Raw genomic sequence first — 24798 nt, 5'->3', positions numbered from 1 at the left:
TCAGTACAAAATGGTTAAGTTACAAATTATTACAATATTATAGTGTTTACAATAATCGATCACAAGTTATTGATATAAGACATACATTATAATTCTCTGTATGCTTTTACATTTAAAGTATTTTCGTTATATAATATGAATATATGATGTATATGTTGTATATATAGTTTTGATTAAATATGGATTGATTACACTTACAAATGGTTAAATAGTTTGATTAAATATTTTGATTATAATATAATTAATGATTATATGGTTGGATTAAATATTTGGTTATATAATTCTATGTTTTAAATATGTTGGTTAGTTTTCTTATAATTTATAATTGTGATTTCAATAAAATATAGTGTTAGTAAATAGTACAATATAGTGATTATAATTGATTTGATAATTCCAATAAAATATGTGGTTAGTATAATGTGTTGATTACAATAGTTTCTTATATGGTAAATTAATTAATACAAATAATATTTTTTACTTATTATAATATATTAGTAGTACAAAATCTATAAAGTTCCCCACAATTCAAATTTATTTCCATATCCCAATAGTAACTTATTCATACAGTATGTTTTCTTAAATCTAAATGCAATATGCATACATATATATTTATTATCATTCCAGTTTGTATGTTATTTTTATTTTATTTACTCAATCAAGATTCGCTGCCCATGGAATGACATACTAATCATTTGAAGTACGTCGTCCACATTGACAACAACCCTAATTGATTAATACGTTTACTTGATCACTCTTTACTCATTGGGGATGCCATAGAATCCACCCCATCGATCATATGTCAAATGTTATGTCGATAGGTGTTTCGTACAGCCCCAACCACTTCGTTTTACCTGATCAATTCATTCTAGACATACATTTATCTACTGTAATTCAATATATCTCGTGGATTCTGTATTATTTCGAGGTAATAGTTTAATTCATAACAGTATGGTTCACCAAATTCTCTGTCTATCGCTATATCATACAAAAATCTCTTGGCTGCCTCAATCATTTCCAATATAGTTTCATCCTCGTAAGGTACGAGTATATTTTCATTAGCGGTAACTACATGAAAATCAAAACAAGCTGTGTAATTATGCCATTCTTCCCGTGTTGGATTAATATGAAATTGCGTTTCTATGTTAAACGATATTGCCGAAGCTAATTGCTCCATTCTATCCATTATTGGTTATTATTTATTTCGTAGAGTTGATTTGTAATTTATAGAATTATGAATTTCTGAAAAAAGAAATTTTACGTTCGTATTTTGATTATTAATGTAACCGTTGGTTTTGTTTTATTACTACTTTTATTGTTATTGCTTATATTATATTTTTTTTTTTAGAAATGTTTTATTAGATTTTCATATCGCTGTTTCCGTATCACATAATCAAATATACATTTAGTATACTTGACATCCATTCTCGGATAATGCGCATACGTAGTATGGTGTTTCTTTTTACATATTATATCATGGGTCTCTACTAAATTAAGTAGCCTTCCTGTTTTATTATATGTACCGATATCTACTTCGAAAATTATTTCTTTATTGCCTAATTTTTCAAACTGAATATAAAAATTTTTATTGAAATACTTATCGTAACACGTTATGTTTAACATAGGATAATGGTCTAAATCTAATCTTTTTAAAATGTTTTTGTCCGAATGTCCGTTCCACACTACTATCACATTCTCCTTATTACCTCTACGTATATAACTGTCAATATATCCCTTAGTCAAATTATTCCTGGTTGAACTCAAACTTTGCTTTAATTGGTCTAGACAAGCATCTCTCAGATCAGTTTTTACTCCTATTATTCTGATTTCACCTTGGTTTTCATAAAATATACTTGTTTCATTTTTAAATTCTTCTATGGTGTATGGCGACTGTCCTTGCACCATCATTATACACAAAAACCTATATAATAATATGCTAATTAGACATATATTTACCTTAATTAATTTAATAGGTCATGTTACGTTATTATTATTTTATTACTTAAACATAAATTATCTTATTAATTCTAACTAAATACTACTAGCAATTATTTTTCATTTATTTTGTTAAAAATTTCCTCCGACGTTGTCCTCAGAATTTCTCTTTTCATGATCCAGCACATAGGTCTTGTATAGGGCTCATCACTTTGTATGATTCTCAAGAGGTCTGATCTCAAAGTTGCAATAGATTGCTCTATTACGTGAGGACTTAACGGGTAAGGCATAAGTGCTGCCGCAGAGTGCACATGGTGGTCAAAGCAGGCGGGGATTTCCCTGTCCCCCACTAAGAAACAGTGTTTTTGGCGTTTTATTCTTCTACCCAAATTTTTAATTATAATTTCATTACTTATTACTTATATTATTTTATTATTCTATTATTTATTATACATTTATGCTCTATATCTATACTTAATATTATTATTTTTTTTATTATATTATTATTTTTTTTTTTTTTATTTCTGTTCATACATTCTCAACAATTGGTCCATTCTGTCGCTTCTTTTACGACTTACCATCACCATTCGTTTCATTTCTTTTCTATATTTTTTCCTGTCGTGCTCTAACATTTCGTCAGCCTCCGGCATTACGTCTAACCAATCGTTTATTACTATACAAAATTGTTCTCTCAAGTCGTTTTTTTCATAAACGTCATGTATATAAACCGTAATGTTTTTCGTAAATCTCTCTAATTCCGATTGCGAATATGGTTCGCTCAATTTCTTATTAGCATTTTCCATATGTGACTTTAAGCAACTAGGTGCTTCGTCCCTTCTTAAGAAAGTAGTAACGTTATGTTTTTGTTTTTAATGGAATAGCCCAGGCGAATTTCGTGAAGCAGTCAATCACACAGAGAATATACTTGTATCCATTGTTTTTCTTTGAAAGTGGTATCATCTCGACCAAGTCTGCCTGCCATAAATCGTTTTTTCCGTACACATTTACTGTTCGTCTAGTATAATTTTTCCTAGCCGGTCTGTGAAGTTCGATTGCTATATCACGTTTAGACATTAGGTATTTTCTTTGTTATACCGGATTCATAGAGTTCTTCAAAAATAGATAATATTTCGTTTGAAACTCCAGTGTTTCCCGCAGATTGAGAGGCTAAAAGAAGTCTTAATCTATCAACCAACTCATTCGGATCATTCCAATATACTAAATTATGCGTTTGTAATTGCACACCGGTCCCCGAGGAAAATAGCTTACAAATAATTTGTTTATACTTTGCACCACCTTGCTTAATTTTTGTACCGTCCAGCGTTAAATGTGCCGATGTTTGAATAAGTATTGATTTATATGTATTTAAATCACTATCAGTATATTGCATTGGATATCTAGAAAACAATAACTCAACAAGCCCAGGTGTTAGCTGATAAGATGAATCATAGATAATTATTTCATTGTTTTTAAATTTTACTTCTTCATGACCTAATTTAATAACACCATCAGATTTTTTTCTTGGACCATATATTTTATCTTTCTCACATTCTTCTAATGACCGGTAAGTTCCCGTCCGATTATCGGTAGCTAAATCTTCAATTGCATTCGAAATGTCATTATCATTACCTGCTTCGGAAGTTTGTGGTGTTGGCGATTGGTTATGCAATTTGTTAAGAGGCTCGATTATTGATTTAAATGTTTGTGATACATAAGATTGAATGTCGGCATCACCTCTTTTTAATGCTTCAAATTTACGTTTAATGTTTTCCTTAGCAATAACTAATTCGTTCAACACTGTACTATCGTCTTCCATGGTTAATATCGTACTATAGTGTTTTATATAACGACAAACGTGTCAAAACCGTGTCGATATCGTCCGTTGTCACGTTCACAGTCCTTACTTATTACGACGAAATTGAATCTCCCCTTACTCCAACACAAAGTACAAAACTCTTTAAACTCGGGATAATTCATATCACCAGAGCAGTGTTCCATGTAAACGTGTTTTAAATTAGTCTCATCTTGCTTGAATAATATTATCATGTTGCTATTATCTCGAATAAGTTGTTTTGGTATGCGTGCGAATGATTGCGCCAGATAGAACACATCAATGTTGTTATGTCTACAGCGTGTGTAGTAAGAACGTACAATATTCTGATTTTCACATAAAATCGTCAAATATAAAAACAGAATCTGGTAATGCTTTTTCTGGAGGGATAACCTCATCGTTTTCATGAAAAGTGAATAACTGTACTCCGTCCACATCTTTTAAAATTTTACAAAGCATTTTATATTTAGGTTGATCGAGTGTTTTCGAGTATATATAAACGTTATGAAATCGAATACCATTGATATTAGTCAATAAGGCATAAATTAAATTCGTTTTACCACATCCAGAAGGACCAACAACTAAAGCACGACAGGTATTTGGTAAAAGCGCTCCATGTCTTGATTCACGAGTCGTAGGTGGGTCGATATTTTCCACTGTAAGTTTTATTTGTTGATCGACAAACTTCATTATAATATAATGATTATGTATAAATAGCTGTGTAATCTTTGTAATCTGACCATTACACGATGTCACCCGTTCGAAGAAACAACAAGAATAAAGGTGGAGGTATAATTAACACTCTTATAAATAAATTACCATTTGAACTTCATTTACCAGATAATTATAAACTCTACCACACACACACACACACGCACATAAACTAACAATATCACTTTACAAGTTTATAGTTTTTATTTATCATTTTAGGTTATCAGTACTGCGGTCCGGGGACAAAATTGAGAAAACGGTTGGATCGTGGTGATAAAGGTATCAATCCTTTAGATTCGGCGTGTAAAGAACACGATATCGCTTATGATCACAGCAAATCTTTGACAGATCGTCAAAAAGCAGATTATATATTAGAAAATAGGGCTTGGAATAGATTCAAGTCAAAAGACTCAAATTTAAAAGAAAAGGCTGCAGCGTGGTTAGTCACAACAGGCATGAAGGCAAAACGTAAAATTGGTGCAGGATGTGGATTCAAAGCTGCAATAAAGGCGGCTAAAAATGTACTCAAAAAAAATATTAATGAAAAAAACCTGATGAAATTAACAAAAAATGTGTTGTGGCAGCTAAAAAAATATTCCGTAAAAACGGCAAGAAATCTCGAGTACCTCGTGTCATACCTATACCGAAAACTGGTGGTATGTTACCGTTGATACCAATTTTTGCTGGCTTATCTGCAGTCGGAGCGCTAACAGGTGGCATTGCTAACGTTGTAAAAACCGTTAGTGAATTTAATAGAAATGAACCTTCGCATTTGGGCAGAGGATTATATCTCGCACCTAATAAAGGCGGCACGTATAAAATAGAGAAAGGAAAAGGACTATATCTCGCTCCACACGGAGGTGGTTCGTATAAAAGAAAGGGTACCCGTAAATCTTTAAAGAAAACTCCAAAACGGCAAAAAAACTAATTTCTACGTTACCCAAAAGAGCGCTGTATGATTACGAAATTATAAAACATGCGCGCATAATGAAAATACCTCATTTCATCGGAGTGTTTTCTAGAGATAGGTTACCTCCACGACCAAAGCATAAAGAATCAGCGGTTATCAACTTGGACATTGAAAAAAGTACAGGAACTCATTGGGTAGCGTATAAAAAAATTGGAAAACAAGTTACATACTACGACAGTTTTGGTAATCTACCGCCTCCACTAGAACTACAGTCGTACCTCAGTGGATGTAACATACAGTATAATTACACTAGGCATCAACGTTATAACACATTTAATTGCGGGCATTTGTGTTTGAAATTTTTATCATGTACACGATAACATTAAATGGTAATTCCAGTGAAATGTCATGTGATATTTTTCCACCGTTAGAAGTAAAAAATACATCGCAGCTGTGTCTTTTAAGTCTGCAAACACATAATTCTATACCAAACATAGAACCGGATTGTAATACGATAGGATTTCGCAATTCGCTCGGCAAATGTGTAAATGTAACTATACCAACGGGATCATATAAATTAATTTGGAGTCAACGATTCAAAAACTCTTACCAAATCATGTTACTTTGTTTCAACTCAAGGCTGATAGCAGCACATTAAAATGTTCAATGACGTGTAGTCATGATATTGATTTCACGATTAAACATAATATATCCAAAATATTAGGTTTTGAAAAAAAGTTTACTCTGAAAACACAAAGCATGAATCTGAACGGATAGTTAACATAATGAAAGTTAACTGTATAAAAATAGATTGCAATCTAATTTCTGGTTCATTCAGTAATGGTATACCGAGCCAGACGATACACGAGTTTTTCCCTTCTTCGCCGCCTGGACAAATCATTGAAGTTCCAAAACATTTAGTTTTCTACCGGCTTAATTCCACGTCTATAAGTAAAGTAAATATAGTGCTAAGAGATCAAGATAATAACTTAATCAATTAAGAGGGGAGCCAATCACAATTCGTTTACAAATTAAACATAAAGATGGCTATTAAGTTCAACAGTTATATAAAAAGAAATGTTATCAAGAAAATCAATAGTTCTACTAGCAAGATTAATACGTCAAGACTTACACCGATTGTAAAGAAACTAACCAAAAACAATCTATCATTTCTACGCTCTTTAAAAGTTCTATAATCATGGATGAAATGTATTTGGACGTAGCTGGCGGATATGAAGAAGATTGCAAAATAACTCAAATGCAGTACCACTCTTTCCTTCCGTATTCGACTACAGCTTTATCCAATAACGATGAAATTAGAATATCTATTCAAAATATGGACGCTTACACTTTGCCTTGCGAGAGCTATCTTTACATTGAAGGTAATTAAATATACCTGCAGATATTACAGCAGAGAAGGGTGAATTCAACTTTACAAATAATGGCTTAGCATTTTTATTTTCTGAAATCCGATATGAAATTAACGGAGTGGAAATACAAAAATTAAAATCTCCTGGAATATCTTCGAGTCTTAAAGGTTTTTGCTCGCACACTCCGAGTGAATTGAACAATCTACAAAATGCTGCTTGGGACGTAGATATGGATGCCAGTGAAAATAAACATTTCATGTAAATAACAAATTCGCTGGTTGTATCCCGCTCAAACACTTGTTTGGATTTTGTGAAGATTATAAAAAAATACTACTCAACTGTAATCAACAAATAATTTTAAACAGATCATCTACAGATTTTGATGCGTTGTATGTTTTGACGACAACTCCTAATGAAAAACTTAAAAAAGTAGCCATTGAATTAAATAAAATTATCTGGAAGATGCCCATCATCAGAGTTAGTGATAAAGAAAAAATAAAACTGTTAAAAGTATTAGACTCTCGTAAACCAGTTGCGTGTGCGTTCAGAAATTGGGACTTGTGCGAGTATCCAGTTCTCCCTCAGAACACTTCTCATTCGTGGACGGTAAAATCAAGCAGTTTGTTGGAGAAACCTAGATTTGCATTAATCGGACTTCAAACCGATCGAAAAAATAATTTATTTAATCCATCAGGACGATTCGATCACTGCTATTTGAAAAACCTAAAAGTACATTTAAACTCTGAAGTATATCCATATGAAGATTTTCGTGCAGATTTCACAAACAATGTTACGGCTATATTGTACAAGGCATATGCTGAATTCCAGAAATCGTACTACGAGAGAGAGAGTATAGTGACCCTTTACTTCCTAAAAATATTTTTCAACAATTTGTACCAATCGTAGTCGTGGATTTATTACGACAGAATGACAACGTAAAATCATCGACTGTAGATTTACGAATTGAATTCGAAACAGACAAGGCCATTCCAGCAAAAACCGCAGCTTATTGTCTCATTTTACACGATCAAATTATAACTTATAACCCGTTTAATGGTGATGTAAGGAAATTGTAAATAGTTTGTAAAAATAAAAAACTTTTTTTTAAAAAAAAATTATGATGTTTTTATTTAATTATTCGCCATATTAAAATATAATTATAAACATTTTTTTTTTCTGATTGTATCACAATAAATTATTTCAAATAATTTAATCTACGGCTTGCCTTTGCCCTTTCACGCGCTACAAATGCTCTTGTCCTCGGTCTGTTGACTTCAGCCTAAAAAAAAAAAAATGTTGTTTAAGTATACAACATTATGTAAAATATATTAGTATTACCTCAGTTTCGGGTGAAGAAGATAACCAGCCCCTTGCCAATTGTTTGAGTGCTTTAATCTTTAAATCTGCTATTAAGCAAGTACCTTGGACTGAAATACGTTCTTTCAATTTCTTGACCTCAATGTGCTCCAGATATTCCTCAACATCGCTTATTTTTGTATCTTTGGGTAACGGCATTTCTTTCCCCAGAAACATTGAAATCTTACAGGCCTGAAGCAATGAAGCTGACCGAACATACATATTTTTCATCTGAATAACTTCTTCCATGGCATCGATCAATTGTAAAATCTTTTTAACATTCTCCTTAGTCAACTGCACATTCTGGTCTTGCTGCAAGCATTTGATTGACAGAATGTTGACACCGTTGAATTCCTCTATTGACATCAATTTAAACTCCTTTAACAGTAAGTGCGATGGAAGTCTAAAGTTTACGTTGTTAAGAAGTGTATTTATGGATTGAAACAATTCAACACTCATTTTCACGCACTGAGAGTTACTTGTAATACAAAACACAATTAAACAAAAGTTCCGGATCTAAGCCAATGTGTAAAAAACATTGCTATCAATAAAGAATGTGTTACAATCGATCAGATTATTAGCCATTATGTAACACTGAAGGTTAAACGCAGAAATTGTTACTTAATGTTACTTGTTAACTTGAAGAGCGGGTTACGACTGACTTGTCATATAGTCGTGTCATCCTTTTTATGTAGTGCTATCGAGCGCTTGTTTAAAGCGGGGACGAATCCCTACTCTTAAGTCAGGGTGGGAGTAAAAACTCATATGATATAAAACAGGGTTATGGAAGGAAACATAGTCTGGGTATTGATAACGTATTGAATAACAAATATTATGATATAAGAAATATTTATTATTATTATTATCATTAACAAGATTTTATTAATAATTATAAAAAGACTTTTGTATTGGAGTGAATAGATTGTTCTGCTGACTTGCCATCTATGAAGGCGGAAAGAGATGGTGGGGGATTATGGTCTGTTAAAATACGTAGGACCATCATTTTCATCGACAGCCTATAAAATTAATAATAATTATTTTTTTTTTCTCATACAAATTATATATATATATATATATATACGACATACGTGTATCGTCCTTGGTATAGTTTTCCGAATCGGAGCCCATGCTGCCTCTAATGGATTCATCGAATTTGTTACTAAATATTCTCTGAATCCCCTTTCCTCGTCAGCACCCTAAGAATAAAATAAAATTTAGTACTTGAATATTTTATTGGTTTCATTTATAGTTACTCGTGACTGTGAAGGATCGTCTTCATTATATTTCATCAATGAAGACATACTTGAGTATCTTGGTGGTGAAGGTTGTAGCATTTCCACATCAAAGGTTTCAGAATAAAACTAAAATTAACAAAAATCAGTAATCGTAATAAAAATATGTACAATATGTTTCACCTTTAATTCCTCAGCATCGTGCATCTCATTTCTCTTGGTTGGTGAAATAAATTCTGCCGGTGCATCAACTGTCTAATTTAATGCATATGTTAAATATTTTTATTAATAATTTCAAAATATATTCTTACTTTTAACGAATTTCTCGATTTTGTCATCCAATTGATTGCAAGCTGTTCAGTTGCGAATAATATTATTTGGGTTAAAAAACTCTGTTTGTTCTTTTGTATATGTTTCGCGATTAATTCAATATGAATTCCTCTGATTATTGATATAACTTCATCGAGTGTAGCGGATTTATCAATATTAAAATCTGTTTTAAAGTATTCGGATATTTGTTCGAGTTGATTTAAAATATTAGGTCTTACGATATTGATTTTTCTTGATACGGTTTCAAAAATCATCCACTCTAAATCTTGAATTGTCATAAGATCTCTTCTATTCAATAAAATTCTACATCCGCTTGTTTCTTTAGACTCTACGACTAATACATGCTCTCCCCTATATACCATACTTGTGATCAAAACCGATTCACATTCTAAAAAAGTGAATTTTTTATATTTCACAGCAGGATCGAGAATGTGGGATAAAATATTACCCATGAATGAATAAATACGCTTCAAGAAGTCTGGAGAAATATTTACATACCGTGACGGTGTAATTATTCGCAGCACAATATTAAATTTATCTTTTGGATCGAATCCGATGTTTAAAAACTTGCGATTTTCAAAGTCAATTGTGAAATTACTACAATCGATGAGTTCGGACGGCGATGAAGGTGCAACATATTTATACAAACGGTTCATTTCACTTATTGGCCCTGCCATATTAATACTGATAAAGTTAAACAGAGATTTACAACTTGACACTGTTAAAACAAAACTATGACTGAATATTAGTGCTTAATTATTAATCGTCATTAATATTATTAATATTATTATTATTATTATTATTATTATTATTATTATTATTATTATGAATGGTGGGGGATGATCGAGTTCTGGAAGTTAGGTGTTAACTAGTAGTGGGGATTAGTGGTGGGGCATATATTTTGTACGTATATAGATGTATAGATATAGGTATAAAGATAATGTGTACTACGAGATAACGGCTGAGCAGTGTCCGGTTGCGGCATCTATGGCGGGGCGGGAGGTGGTGTGACGGCGGCGCTCACCATGGCTGGCAGCGAGTGGTGGTACGGGTGGCGGTACCTTGGGTGAGTGGTAGGTCGCGGGGGTGGCGGTGGCAGTGGCGGTGGCGGTGGCGGTGGTGGCCCCCCAGGGACCCAGTTACTACTTAAATTATCATACAAAAATTACTGCATGTCACTTATAAGTTACAACGTAAAATACGCAACACTTTTACTAAAAAATATATTTAATCGTAATAAAATTATTATTTTACATTTATTTTAAAAAGTAATTAGGTTAGAAATATAAATCAAGTTATGGTGTTTAATAATTTGTATGCTTATTTTATTGGTTTACATTTTTAAGCAAACAGGAGCTTTAATTAAAAAATAGGTTTGCGACTTGTGAGCTAGGAGCGAGCTAGCGCACCGTATAGAATTCACGGGCGATAATTTCGTTACGCTCTATAATGATGCGAAACGTTCAGAATGACCGTCCGTGAAATAATAATGTACCTCTCCCGCAATTACAACACGCGGACCCCGTCGAGTACACGATGGGCGTGGTTACGGCCTACCGCGACGGCGGCGATATGGAATTCAACGCCATCTCTTGAGCGTTGTATACGTTTCACTTTTACTACGACGGCCTCTTAATGCCGCCAAGACGTTGTTGATTAAATTAGTTCAAAAACAATATTTTATTGAAGAAATCAAATGTTTAATTGCTAAAAAAGATGTTAGTAAACGAAGTAAGTTAAAATTATTGTGTCCGTTTATCGATAAGAACGGTGTATTACGAGTCGGTGGACGTCTAAATAATATGCAATCAATCAATGTCGATAAGCGAAATCCAGTATTATTACTAGCACAGTCTAAATTAACAACATTAATATTTATGTACGAACATTATCGCCAATTACATGTCGGTCCTCAAGCACTATAAGCGTCAATTAGGGATCGATACTGGCCATTGAACGGTAGAAATATCGCTAGATCAATTGTAAACAAATGCGTTATTTGTTTTAAAACTAAAACGTTTACCTTTCAACCAGTCATGGGGAACCTACCAAAAGAACGTATACAACCTTGTCGCGCGTTTGCTACCACTGGAATGGATTTCGCCGGTCCCGTCAAAATAAAGGTTAGTACCCGCCGTAATGCTCAAACGTTAAAGGCGTACATATGCGTGTTTGTGTGCTTCGTCACTAAGGCAGTACACATTGAGTTGGTGAGTGATCTCAGTACGGATGCTATCCTAGCAGCCCTTCGAAGATTTTGGTCAAGGCGTGGGTATTGTGCAACATTATGGTCTGATAACGGAAAAAACTTCGTAGGAGCTAATCGAAAGTTAAAGGAGCTACGCGACTTGTTTAGCTCAAAGGAACATCAAGCAAAAGTGCAACGTTGTGTGTCTGAAGTCGGAATAAATTGGAAGTTTATTCCCGTGTATAGTCCTCACTTCGGTGGACTGTGGGAAAGCGCAGTTAAGTCAATAAAACATCACTTAATTAGGCAGTTAGGTAATGCAGTTTTAACGTTCGAGGAACTGTACACAATATTAAGTCGAATAGAAGCTTGCTTGAACTCCCGTCCTTTATCCCCACTATCTCCTGATCCATCTGACTTAAATGTGCTTACTCCTGGACATTTCCTGGTTGGTGGCTCTCTGACTTGTCTACCAGAACAGGATATGGCGAACGTGCCAGCTAACCGTCTACGTTGTTGGCAATTGGTAACACAATTGACCCAACAAATTTGGCAGCGTTGTAGTCGGAAGTACCTTAGCCAACTACAGGAACGAATTAAGTGGTCGTCTAAAATTGGTCCCTCAATAAAGAAAGGTATGTTGGTGATCATAAGGGAACCTAATTTGGCACCTACACAGTGGCGACTTGGACGAGTTATTGATCTGCATGCAGCTCCAAACGATGTCATTCGTGTGGTTACGGTGAGAACGGAGAGAGGCAATTCCAAACAAGCGGTTAGGAATTTGTGTCCATTGCCGCTTGACGATTAAGCGTATTAGATTTTTTTTATAAATTTGTTTATGTATTAATATTTGTGTGTTATAAACGTATAATGTATATTTATCAATTATTTGTATGAATTAGCGATCACCGATCAGCAATTATTGAAATGTTTTTTTTTTTGTATTGTATTATTTATTATCAAGTATTTTGTAATTTGCTGATATTTTCCGCAAGCGTAAAATGTCGGGCGGTGTGTTGGAGCCGGGAAAATTAAATTATTATTATCACTGTAGCAGGTAGACCGGTACGACAATCAGCGAGCGATAAGACGTCGCTCGGGCAACTTTATCATATTTTATTTTATATAATTTTAGTAGCGTCATAGCTATCCAACAATCAATACCGTTTCAACGCGTTACATGCTAATATTTATTAAACAAAATAAAGTCTATGATAATTTATACTGAAGTACGGATTTATTACATTAAATATCCCCTTCGGCCCTAACAATATAATAACAAAACATATGTTGAGTTATTCAATGATAATCTCAAACCAAAACATCACTTTTTGACCCACTACTGTTCTATAATAAAACAATCCGGTCCTTTAAGATATTTATGGTCATACAACTTTGAATCAAAACACCGCCAATTAAAAACATATACAAAAAATATAACTTCTAGAATTAATGTTCCCATATCACTTGGTTTTAAGTATTCATTATTTTTTTCTGATTTTTTATACAATTTTAAAATTAATGATTACCTATTATTCTTTTAAACAATTAAGCGAAGAAATTCCATATGTTGAATATATGAAGCAAATAAATAATAATTCTTTAGCTAATAATAGATTTTTATCAAATGAAGCTTTATGTTATGATAAAATTATGCATGCTAATACAATATATAATATTAACCATGTACTTGCTACTTTTTATGAAAATGCTTTAGCAGCATATGTTATAAAAAAAATTGTGTGTGTAAAAAAAAACGACATATTATATATTATTTGTAAAAAATTAAACATTATATGTTATGAAAAACATTTAGCATGTTACCGAATAAGTAAATCTGTAACAGATGAATACACCGTACAAAACATTAATTATTTTCATGGACCTCCGATTAATCTGTATGATAGGTTGTAACGAGACCATTTTATTATCCGCACAATAGCGCGCATAATTAGGTAACCAGCTCGTACGGTGTACGAAATAATAATCAATCCGATTTACGGGCGCTGCCACCACGCACCGACACGCCGCTAGTCGACCATACGGGTACTAATTTCTGTGCGGTGCCCAACAATATGTGCCAAACGGTCACACTAGATAGCGTGAACGCCGCGCCACACTTTGGCTCGCATCGTACCCGCGGAATTAACCAGTTGAAATTACCGTTTACCGGTAATCTGATGGTACAGGTACATTCAGCATCACCTTAATTATGTGCTATCATAATTACAGCGTGCTCTGCGAGAACTGTACCATCAGATACCTCAGAAAACCGCAAGCGTCATCGACGCATACTGCAACTCGGAGGATGCCAGCACAGCCTGCAAATATACCTCATACACCACCGAAAAACAACATAGTTTTCGTTCCGATTCACTCTACCGGCGACAAACGGTCTACCTGGAGCCATCCACGAATGGTTCAGACAGGTGACTAGTCCCGGTAAAGTGAATACCGCCGTTCACAATTCGCCACCTTCGACCGCCGTTTGTGTTCCGTTCTTTTTACTCACTCCTCTGTTTTAGAAACCAAACTATTTTGGTTCAAACTAAAACAGACGAGTAAGCCGCAGTACGATACTCGCCGATACGCCGCGAGACCGCTACAGCCGCCGTCCACCGCCCGCAGTACGATACTCGCCGATACGCCTCGAGACCGCCACAGCCGCCGTCAGTGCGATAGACCGCCGAACACATATAAGAGAGCTATCCAACCACAGCAGAATTCGCCAGTCCACCACGCTTACTGCTGTATTGTGAGTCAACTCAGTAAAAAATACCAAACATTAAACTTCATCCTTGTTACACGTTTTTTTTTATATGTCAAATCATATTTTTATGATATAATTCAATAAAAAGAAAATAATGTATTGTTTAATAAACTTGAATATAATAAAGAGAATAACAATTTTATGAACAATAGTTCAAGAAAGACTGTGTTCATCATTTATTGTTACAAGGTATACCCATGTATACGAATGATCATGTAATTAGGTTAAAACATTATTTCTTATAAGATTATTATTTACCTATTTAAAAAATTACTTAATTTTATATTATATAATTTCATATATTTGTATAATTATTTATTATTTATAATAATAAGCTAGTAATTAAAAATATGAAATATTGTTATTTATAAAAATTGTACATTTTTAGTAAGAATTTGTAAAATAAACGATTTTTAAAGTTTTAATATCTTTATACTTTATTATAGTTATTTTTAAGAATTTTTTGTGTTGTTTAAATTAATATACATATATAATATTTATATAACAAAACATTCAATGCTAAACATTTGAAAATAAAATAAATGCGCTTCATTTTAATAATAAAAATATCATTGATTACAAAGCAATACTTTTTAATTTTATGATTTAATTTCCTTATTTTTAAAGACCATATATTTTTGTTTTAAGTAAAAGTGCTATTAAAATAATTAAAATTGAATAATTAGTTGAAATAAAATAGTTTTAACTTAATTATAAGATTTTCCTAGTTTTAAAAATGGTGGGTCTTTATTATAAGTAAAAATGTTTTTAAAATAATAATAGTTGAACAATTAATTTAATGTACCTATCTTATTTTCGATTTAATGATTTGATTTTCTCCCTTTCAAAAGTATTATTTTCTTATTACAAATAATATATGTATTGCAATAATGATAAATGTGTTATTATTGAAAACATAAGATTTCATTGAATTAAATCTGTACATTGATTCATTTTTATGATGAAATTTCATAGGCTCGAAATCATCACCTTTTTTCTTTAAATTTACAGTCGTTTTTCATTAATCCTACTACACTTTTCTCTGAGTGCATTTTTATATATATAGATTATAAATAGGTTGGCCATGAACATAAAAAGAGGTACCTACTTTAATAATAAGATAACTTAATGTTCAAAGCAGGATGATTATCAGTAGGAACAGCAGTTTTCAATGAGAACTCAACTTGAAACATAATACATTCATTGCAGAAATGCAACTTTTTATAGGTAACTTATTTATAACTTATTAAACAACAAAACCAGTATTTTATTTCGATTAATGTCTATATTTAATAAAATTTTAATACAATTTACTTTAAATTTGTAATCATCGATTTTATGACAACCATATATTTTATATACCCACTGACCCTCCCACACACACACACAAAATAACAATTATTAGATACATAATTAATAAATGACAAGCACTTAAATTAAATTAAATAATTATTCATTAAATTTTTTAATAGCTGCAATTTAGATGTAATAAAATTCATCTTTTTTTTTGGATCAGTTTCAATAGTCTCGCTATCTTCATCGGTGATTTTGTTATCTTTAATAGTGAGTTCGCTATCTTCATCTGTGATTTCGATATCTTTAATAGTGAGTTTGCTATCTTCAGGTACTTTAATCATGTTGATGTTTAGATCTTTTTTGTTTTTGTATTTTTTTTTAAAAAAGTTTTTGCACCAAGGACTAACAAGAAATTTTGACGTTACTGAAACCACAAATACATATCTATATTACTTTTATTTTTTTATTAATTATAAAATGTTGAATAGATATAAATAAATCTAAAATGTATAAACATATAGCTTTATGTGCCTACGTAAGAATTGGTTAAATAAAATTATTTGGTATTGCCGCATGTTCTATTAATAAAGTAATAAATAACTAAAAACTAAAACAAAAAAAACTACTTAAAATTCATAGTGAAGTAAAAAATGGTGGTTTATTAACGAAAATTACTCTCGTCAAATCAAATCGTGCTTTTTAGGCAGATAACTACAAGTTTGTATATTTAATCTCGTATGTGTTGTATGTTGTTTATAATGATACTGTTACTTTATACAATATAGTATTACTGCTGCTAAGATATTATAGGATTTCACATTCTTTTTAAGATCTTAAGTATTGTCATATACTCCGATTACTCGGACGTATACCAAAATAAAGTACAACCAAAAATGATGTGAAATACTTTATTTAATGCGACGTCCGATGGTGATCGAGTCACACGATCACTACCACTGACCCCTTTTCTGCCTTAACCATATCTCTTATACCTATACTAAATTTACAATTGAGTAATTATCGGTTGTATTATACTAATTTACACCTTAACTTACCTACGTAATTATTATTTTAACCTAATTTATAACTAATTTTATTTACATTTCTTACTACTATGTTTTGATTACTATGCTAACTAAAATATAAAAGTTTAACAACACTATATTTCATAATTGTTATCTTAACCTATTTAAATTCTATTTTTTTATTATTGCTCAATTATTAAAATTCATTAAATCCTAATACAACAGTATATAGTTTTGGAAGTAGTTACAATAAATTATGATTTAGATATAGATTGGTAATTCAAAAATATTGATTTATTTTTTTTTAATTTATTATAATTTAAAGAATTTTATTAATTTTTAAATGTATCAATTGTTTATAATTAAATATTTTTTTAAATACTTTTCCTTGTAGTCTACAACTGTAAATGCGTACACTATAGCATAATAGTAGAATAAGATTTAGTGTACAATAAAATAAATTACTGATTATTTATTAAGGTTTATCTCCTTAAAAGTCAAACTTTGAAAAGTCCTTTCTTAGTGCTCCTTTACATTGCTTTAGGAATCTCTGTAAAAAATGTCAAGTCTCTAAACCCAGTGGTTTGGTCTGGGTGTAGATGAGTGAATAGGCGCGGTCTCCTATATATAATATATAGATTATTATTATACCTATTATATTAATTCAATGATGAGACACACTCAGAACCTAATACAGAGTTATTGATCTCTTTTTATGGTGTTTAAAGTTACAGTAGCTAACCGTTGAGAGCCTATTCTCATTTTCTCAATAAATTAGATAATTTAAGGTTTGACATCAATTCACACATTATCGTTATTTTATAATTTAACTTATTTCTAAAAAAAATATTATTATTAATTAGTGTTCTTTAGATTATGTAAGTATACTTGGTTTTTCTTCTATCATTCTTTTTAAATGATATTGGAAGTACTCAGTTTTGTATTCTAAACAAACAAAAAATAATATATATATATATATATATATGTATATAAAAAATATACTACATAATGTGTTATTTGTGAAACTAAACAAAAATTCATTTTTTGGATTATTTATTTTAGTACAATAAATTATACTTTAATAGTATAACTTTGAGTTTGTGTATACTAATATACTTAAATCAATGACACGAATCTTATTGATGAATGTTCTGTACGAGTGGAGTGGAGTTTATAGACAGAGTGTGATCGCAACCGATAGCTACAAACTATAAGCGTCTTATTTTCGAATACATAAGGTAATAATTAATATTCATTAATCTATTTAAAATATACGATTATGGTTGTTATTTTAAAAACATTTAATGTACTATCGAGTATTTTCAATAGAATAAATGCATGAAATTAGTCAACACAAATAATAATGGTTAGGTTAGGTTAGGTTACGAACTAAATAATTTACCAAAATAAAAAAAAACACATCTAATTTCCGCAAAAATAAATATTCTATATACCTAACAAAATAAAGATATATACTGAAACTATTTTCATGACTACATACAGTGTATCTGGTATCAATAAATTTAAGGGTACAAGTGGTGCTGAAAGTTATTGTATAAAATAATTTACCTGTCCAGGATAATATTCGTTTTTCTATAAAAAAAAATATAATAATAAAATATGTCTAAAAATGTGCCGTAAAAAACTATATTTTTCAATCATAGTAGCACTGTACATCATATTGTAAAAAAACTGTCATTTGATTTGGGAATTTGCTCTATCTTAAATTTTTATGGGATGGTTAAATGTATAAAGTGCAGAGTAATTCACTGAACAGCTCTAGTAGTATTGGACCAAAGTGTGCAATTAAAATCGCTGAATAATGTTAAACGCCAGGTGTCCTCCATAGTGAAGAAAAATACAAAAGCTGAACTGTTATGTATAGTTTATTGGTTGTAAATACAAAATGATTTTTAATTTATCCAGTCAGCTCTTAATAGTCAGAAAATCATATACTGTATGAATTTTATGAAAACAATTATTTCTTCTATAAAATTTTACCATAAAATATTTAATTCTATTTACATAAAGTTCTTGCAAAAACTCAGGTACATAAGGAACAATCAACTTCGAGAAACTCACTTGTTTTTAATATTTTGCTAATACTTTTCAAATTTTTATTGATTTTAAACAAAACTAAAACATTTTTGTTGCTTTTTACTTGTATTATAATGTTGCACGATATACTCTAAAGTTAAAATACATTGTAGCTAGGTTGACGACTATAAATTATACACAAAACACTCTCCCAACACTTTCATATTAACTGAATCTAATGAATCAATCCGTTAGTTAGAACTTATTCAGTTGGTTTTATTGTTTACGATAATATTTTTATGGTTATTATAATGATGAAAAAATAAAAACAAAACGGAGCCAAATAACTGGATGTACCGGATTGCAGAGACATGGCTTGATTACTCTCAGTAAAACTCGATTCACGGTGTCAGCAGTGCGCAATTCACACATAAAAGTTCCCCTTACTTAAAAATAATTAGAATGGTAAGAAAGATGCCAGAAAGATGCCATATGCAAAAGAAGGTCAGCCGGGTCAACGTGAATGCAGTATATTAAATTGCATTGATAATATATTTACTGTTACCTATATTATAATCAGTATATTATGTTATTGCAAATCAATACATTTGTTCCTCAATGTCACATACTTTATAATACTGATTTTCTTTCTCAGACACGATTGGAATTTAACAATTTTTCGTTCCACTGTATCAATTTTGTAACGTTTGATTGTTATATTAGAAACAAAAAAACAAACATTACCAAACTTCAAGTTAAAGGTATTATCTGTACGTAGCGAAAATGTCTCGTGGTCTAAATATTTTAATTATTAACGTTTGCGATATGCTGATGACCATGACGACTGCCATGTTTCTTATTTTCAGTTGTTCCTTTATCCCCAATTTCCCAATTTTTATTATCATACTTATAATTATTATTATTGTGTCGTAGCATATTATATTCCATTGTTTTTGGTCATTTGTAATTAATATCAGATATTTATTATCATATCTGTAGTATTATCATTTTGCATTTTATCTTTTTTTTACCTTATTTTTATTTTGTTTTGCTCGTTGTACAGTTGTATACACACAAATACTGTTTTTATATCTATATTTTGTCACTTGTGAATTTTTTTTCGCTTTGCCATTGCGGAACAAACTAACTCTGGTTAAATACTATATATTGTTACTAGTACACTCTTTTTCGTGAGTATTTATTATTGTTAGGCCCTTGTTATCGCCTTGCGTTTTCTCGAGATCGAAACCGGTGAGCTTAATTTTTGTTACTGAATAAGTTCACCAGATCCTGTGGATGTATGTGTGGCGCCATCAAACGATACGACTAGTGCCAGACCGAGATACGAACACGTCACATAAGTCCACCGGAACCCTAAACAGATGTGTGAGAAGTCATGCCTTAATTTGAATTAGAATAAGTTAATTTAAAATATTGAATAATTTGAAATATTGTTTGTACCTTATGTTCATCGCATCAGACCAAATCGACTTCAAGGTTTCCAGTGTTCCCTCTGTAGTAACCAGTGATGGTTGCTGCACGCTTCTTTTACGACAAATGCACGTTCCGTCGTAGGTTGGAGAGATGAGGTATATAAGTTAAACAATAGATTAATAAGATAATTGATACGTTTATTAACTTGTTAAAACAATAAATGAAAAGGCTTTCGTTAGCGTAAGCACAAGTACTTAACTACCGGAGAGCAAGTGACAACACTGACTAAGTCTAACTGACTCTTAACTAACTCTAATTAAATCTATGATGAGGACTCATATTTATATGGAACATGCCATGATGGAGAATAGGACGATCTACGTCTATGAAGTGGCGTGATGTGTTTAATCCAATCAGGAAACGGCATCAGTGGTCCGACTCGGTGGCGTGATATAGTTCTAGGCCACTGGACTTTAGAACTACGTTTTTATACTAAAAACGTCAGTTTACTACACCTCCCTTATAATATAATTTGTCTATTCCTGTTCAACTTGATATTTCTGAGTCCGAATTTCTTAAATTGTTGTTGTGTGTTAAAGAGGTCGCATCTCCCATTACATTCAGGTATGTATGTGTGATTGACGACCGGTATCCTTAGGTTAGGTTAGGTTTCCGTGTGCATGCACATGCCATCGGGCGCGTCCCCAGATTGTGTATAGGAGAACGTCCTGTAGATATGCAGGGTAGCCGCGAAATAAGCCATACCTCCGGGTTGGACGAATAAGCGGTCGTGGACAAATGCACCATTGGGGGAGCGATCGACCCCCGATGCCCCCGTGGATAAGGATAGACAACCGGAAAGCAAAACGGGTGACATTAGGCTGGCGTCACCGGTGGAGGCTAAGCCACACTTCAACCTTATGATGTACACAAATACAGATAATACCGATACTGAACCAGGGAATTCGAACTCCCAGGTGCCGGTGGCAGGGAGTGTGGGCACATCTCGGGAGTCGTCATCGCTTCCAACGAGCTACCCAACAAATATGGAAGACTTGAGGCAGGCTTTAATGGTGCTGGTACTGCGACTGCTGGTAGTGTTGCGAAGTAGGACACTACCCTCGGACGGAAATCTGAGTCGGAGACTGCAAACGGACCCGTCGTAGGCAATAATAAGGATATGTTCGCTCGCTCGGAAAGAGATTTACTTCAGAGTACTGTAACCCATCTCCGTAAGTGCATCGCCATACAGAACGGTGGTTATAAGCTACTACTACAGAAGGCGACGTCTTTGGATGTGAGGTCGGCTAAGACGAGAAGCCCGGACCTTAAGTCCGCCATTGAGGATTTGTTGAGTGTAGTCGCGGGCCTCAAGGATAGTCGAGAGAGCGTGATCAAGGCGTTCAAGACTCTTACTCTACGTGTTCCGAAGGGCGAACAGGCTCCCATAGTCGTCTACAAGGAGGCTTCAGCGCAAACCGAGAGGAACACAAAGGACCTGGAGTCCCAAACGTCAGACAACGCCGACGGGTTAGGTTAGGTTACAGCTATCCTCAGTGCCATTGCTGAAGTGGAAGCGATCGTAGCTGTTCAGCAGGGGCGATATATGGTCTCTTGCTCCGATCGACTAAGGATGACTAGGATAAGCAGCGCCTTGACTTATCTACGGAGGGAAAACTGCGAAAGAGAGCTCGGACTCACAGAAAAGAAGGCAACCAGTCAGCTTCGGGTCAAACCAGCTATCCCGAGGACGAAGTTAGGTTAGGTTGAAAGCCTAAAGCGGTTGGCAACCCCCGAGACCTAACCTAACCTAGCACGGGCTAAAAGATCGCGACGACTAAAATATAATGGCACGCCGTATCCCTCATTACGAGAGTGGCAGTGGGATGGACGATGTGTCGTGTTCACGCCAGGACACTGCCCCCGGAGAGGTGTTTCTGTTGCCAAGGCTTTGGGCACAACTCCAGGAACTGCATGGAACTGGACAGGACCGGGGCGTGCTGGAAGTGTGGCCTCACTGACCACCGCATGAAAGACTGTAAGCGCCCGAAGATCGTTGCCTGGCCAGCGAGCTTGCGGGTCTCCCGAAGGTATCATACAAGCCGGGTTCCGGAGGGTGTGCAGCGAGGAAGCACGCGTCCGTCCTTAAGTACCAACACGATGATTAACTTCTTGCAGACCACCATAGACACAGATGCGAATGTCCTCATCTTGAGCGAACCCTTCGCCAAATGCAGACGGGAAGACAGATGGGCCTTTAGCTTGGACAGGAGAGCCGCAGTAAGAATCCCCTCTCGTTCCAGGTGCGCTTTTTCGGATAAGGGCTCGGGCACGGGATATGCCTGGCCGCCCATAACCGGCATAACAGTCTACAGCTGCTACTGGAGACCTGGATTGACCCTGGCGGAATTCTTCTCATTCTTGGACAACCTAGCGGATAGTATTAGATCAGTCGGAGGAGACAGGGTCGTAGTGTGTAGCGATTTCAACGCTTGGAATGTGGAGTGGGGTTCACGCGTTAATAATCCGAAAGGTCTACTCTTCTCTGATTTCGCGTGGAACCTGAGGCTAATCCTCGCGAACAGGGGCTCATCCCCCACTTTCACCAGAGGAAAAGCGGTCTCTGTCATCAAAATCAGCTACTCCAGGGACGTGTCAGTCACCGGGTGGAAAATTCTCGACGAGAACTCTCTCAAAAACCTATCGCTACCTTTTCTTCTCGGTGGACGCACACCCAGCCCAGTAACCACAGCCGTCAAGCTTCCTGCCTTCCATTGGGTTGGGTTAGGTTAACCTAACACCCATGCAGAGTGGTCCGTCTAAAGAAGAAACCCGTTGGAGGTCGCCAATTATGTCGAGTCACATCCTTGGGCCGTTGGTAACGGCAATTCCACAGAGCACGTAGTAGCTGCCTTTCGCGAGCTGGACAAATACCTGTTCGAGGCTTGTGAAGCGTCTTTGCCACGGAGGAGCAGTGGACCCGGTGAGAAACAACCCGTCCGTTGGTGGTCTTATGCTATTGCGGACCCGAGGAGGCGGGTTCTAAGCGTCCGCAGGAGCTACTACTGTCCTATCAGCCGCCTGAGCATTCAAGACTCTGCGGATGCCAGGATACAATTTGCCGTAGCGAGGAAGAAGCTGAGAGTGGCCATTAAACGGGCCAAGGACAAGAGCTAGGAAGAGTTATGTGACATGGCCGAGTCGGATCCGTGGGGCAAGCCATACAAAATTGTGATGAAGAAGTTTGGAGATAGCATCTAGCGATCAGCCTCCCTCGGTAAGGAGTCAGAGATCACCGATCATCTCTTCCCCGACGCCCCGGCAACGAAATGGGACCTCGCCTCCTCAGCAGCCACATGCAATATATTCGAGGCTTTTGATCTAGATACGGACACACTTCGCTACGAGAGGGTCATACCGCAATTCACGATCGCGGAACTTCAAAGCTGCAAGAGGCTTTCGGCAAGCAAGGCCGGGGGCCCTTTGGGAGTGCCCAGTGAGGCTCTCAAACAGCTTGTGAAGATGCGTCCACACGCCGTACTCAAGGTATACAATAACTGCATAGCGGCTCTATATTTCCCGCAACAGGGGAAAACGGCGAGACTAGTGCTTCTGTATAATGGTGGTGGCAAACCTACAGAATCCCCCTCCAGCTTTAGACCAATCTGACTGTTGGACACTCCGGAAAAGTTGCTGGAGAGGCTGCTGCTCCAGCGTTTGAAAACGCACCTTGACGCAGGATTAGGCTACCATTAGGCAGGGATGCTCCATATGTGATCCTTGGAATGTATAACGCTTTGTAGATCAAGAGCTAAATAGTCCACGCCCCAGTCTCTACCGATCATACCTCTCATCCTGCTGAATTCTTTTGTTTCTTTCTGTATAATGTGCTGCACTTGGTACTTGTGTTTCATGTCTGTATCCATGATTATACCTAGATACTTAATTTTCTCGGATACTTTTATCCTATTCTCTCCAAAAGCAAAACTAAAACCTGGAGTTAACCCTCCTTTAAGGGTTAGGCCTGTTGTTTTTATCAGTGAAAATTTCAATCCGTACCTATCTGCCAGGTGATCAGATCGGGAAGGTGTTCTTCTGTCCTTTCAACCAGCTCTTTTCGAGTGTTTCCTGCGACTAATACTGTTATATCATGCGCGATGTGTGTATTCGTTGGTGGTATTCTTTTGTATCTGGTTTACTGCTATATTCCAGAGTGTTGGACCAAATCCTGATCCTTGTGGACATCCTTTTGTTAGTGTTGTGCTTACTGTAATTTGATTTGAAGTAATTGCAGCCCGTCTGTTAATGAGGTAGCTCTTTGTGATGTTAATCGTTGCCTCTGATGCGCCAAGTGCTGTCATGTCCTCAATGAG

At 34.5% G+C, this 24798-nt stretch overlaps 4 protein-coding genes and 1 pseudogene across 5 annotated transcripts in view; 2 read left to right on the top strand and 3 right to left on the bottom strand.

Annotated features, from left to right (window-relative positions):
* Positions 1 to 6582: 6582 nt before the first annotated feature.
* Positions 6583 to 7830, top strand: LOC126552307 (uncharacterized). The gene is made up of 4 exons (XM_050206999.1): positions 6583 to 6766; positions 6835 to 7012; positions 7120 to 7604; positions 7661 to 7830. Exons 1-4 carry the CDS (start codon positions 6583 to 6585, stop codon positions 7828 to 7830), a joined length of 1017 nt encoding a protein of 338 aa, XP_050062956.1.
* A 119-nt stretch (positions 7831 to 7949) lies between these two features.
* On the bottom strand, positions 7950 to 8695 carry LOC126552306 (uncharacterized; annotated as a pseudogene).
* A 379-nt stretch (positions 8696 to 9074) lies between these two features.
* LOC126551627 (uncharacterized) lies at positions 9075 to 10428 on the bottom strand. The gene is made up of 5 exons (XM_050205536.1): positions 9654 to 10428; positions 9526 to 9597; positions 9364 to 9471; positions 9199 to 9306; positions 9075 to 9126 (listed from the first exon to the last, which is right to left on the bottom strand). The coding sequence occupies exons 1-5, from the start codon at positions 10347 to 10349 to the stop codon at positions 9082 to 9084; spliced, it is 1029 nt and encodes a 342-aa protein (XP_050061493.1). The 5' UTR covers positions 10350 to 10428; the 3' UTR covers positions 9075 to 9081.
* A 1280-nt stretch (positions 10429 to 11708) lies between these two features.
* LOC114130378 (uncharacterized) lies at positions 11709 to 12671 on the top strand. The gene has a single exon (XM_027995345.1). It carries the CDS (start codon positions 11709 to 11711, stop codon positions 12669 to 12671), a length of 963 nt encoding a protein of 320 aa, XP_027851146.1.
* A 3241-nt stretch (positions 12672 to 15912) lies between these two features.
* LOC114130376 (uncharacterized) overlaps positions 15913 to 24798 on the bottom strand; it is a 34554-nt gene continuing 25668 nt past the window's right edge. For both annotated transcript variants that reach the window (XM_050205545.1, XM_050205544.1), the window contains one exon: positions 15913 to 16353. In XM_050205545.1, coding sequence (XP_050061502.1) covers positions 16070 to 16353 — 284 coding nt within the window. In that variant the 3' untranslated portion in view covers positions 15913 to 16069. The remainder of the gene's footprint in view (positions 16354 to 24798) is intronic.

This window comes from Aphis gossypii, chromosome X (genome assembly GCF_020184175.1).
Source record: "Aphis gossypii isolate Hap1 chromosome X, ASM2018417v2, whole genome shotgun sequence".
Classification (NCBI taxonomy): domain Eukaryota; kingdom Metazoa; phylum Arthropoda; class Insecta; order Hemiptera; family Aphididae; genus Aphis; species Aphis gossypii.
This window is presented reverse-complemented; position numbering and strand designations above follow the sequence as displayed.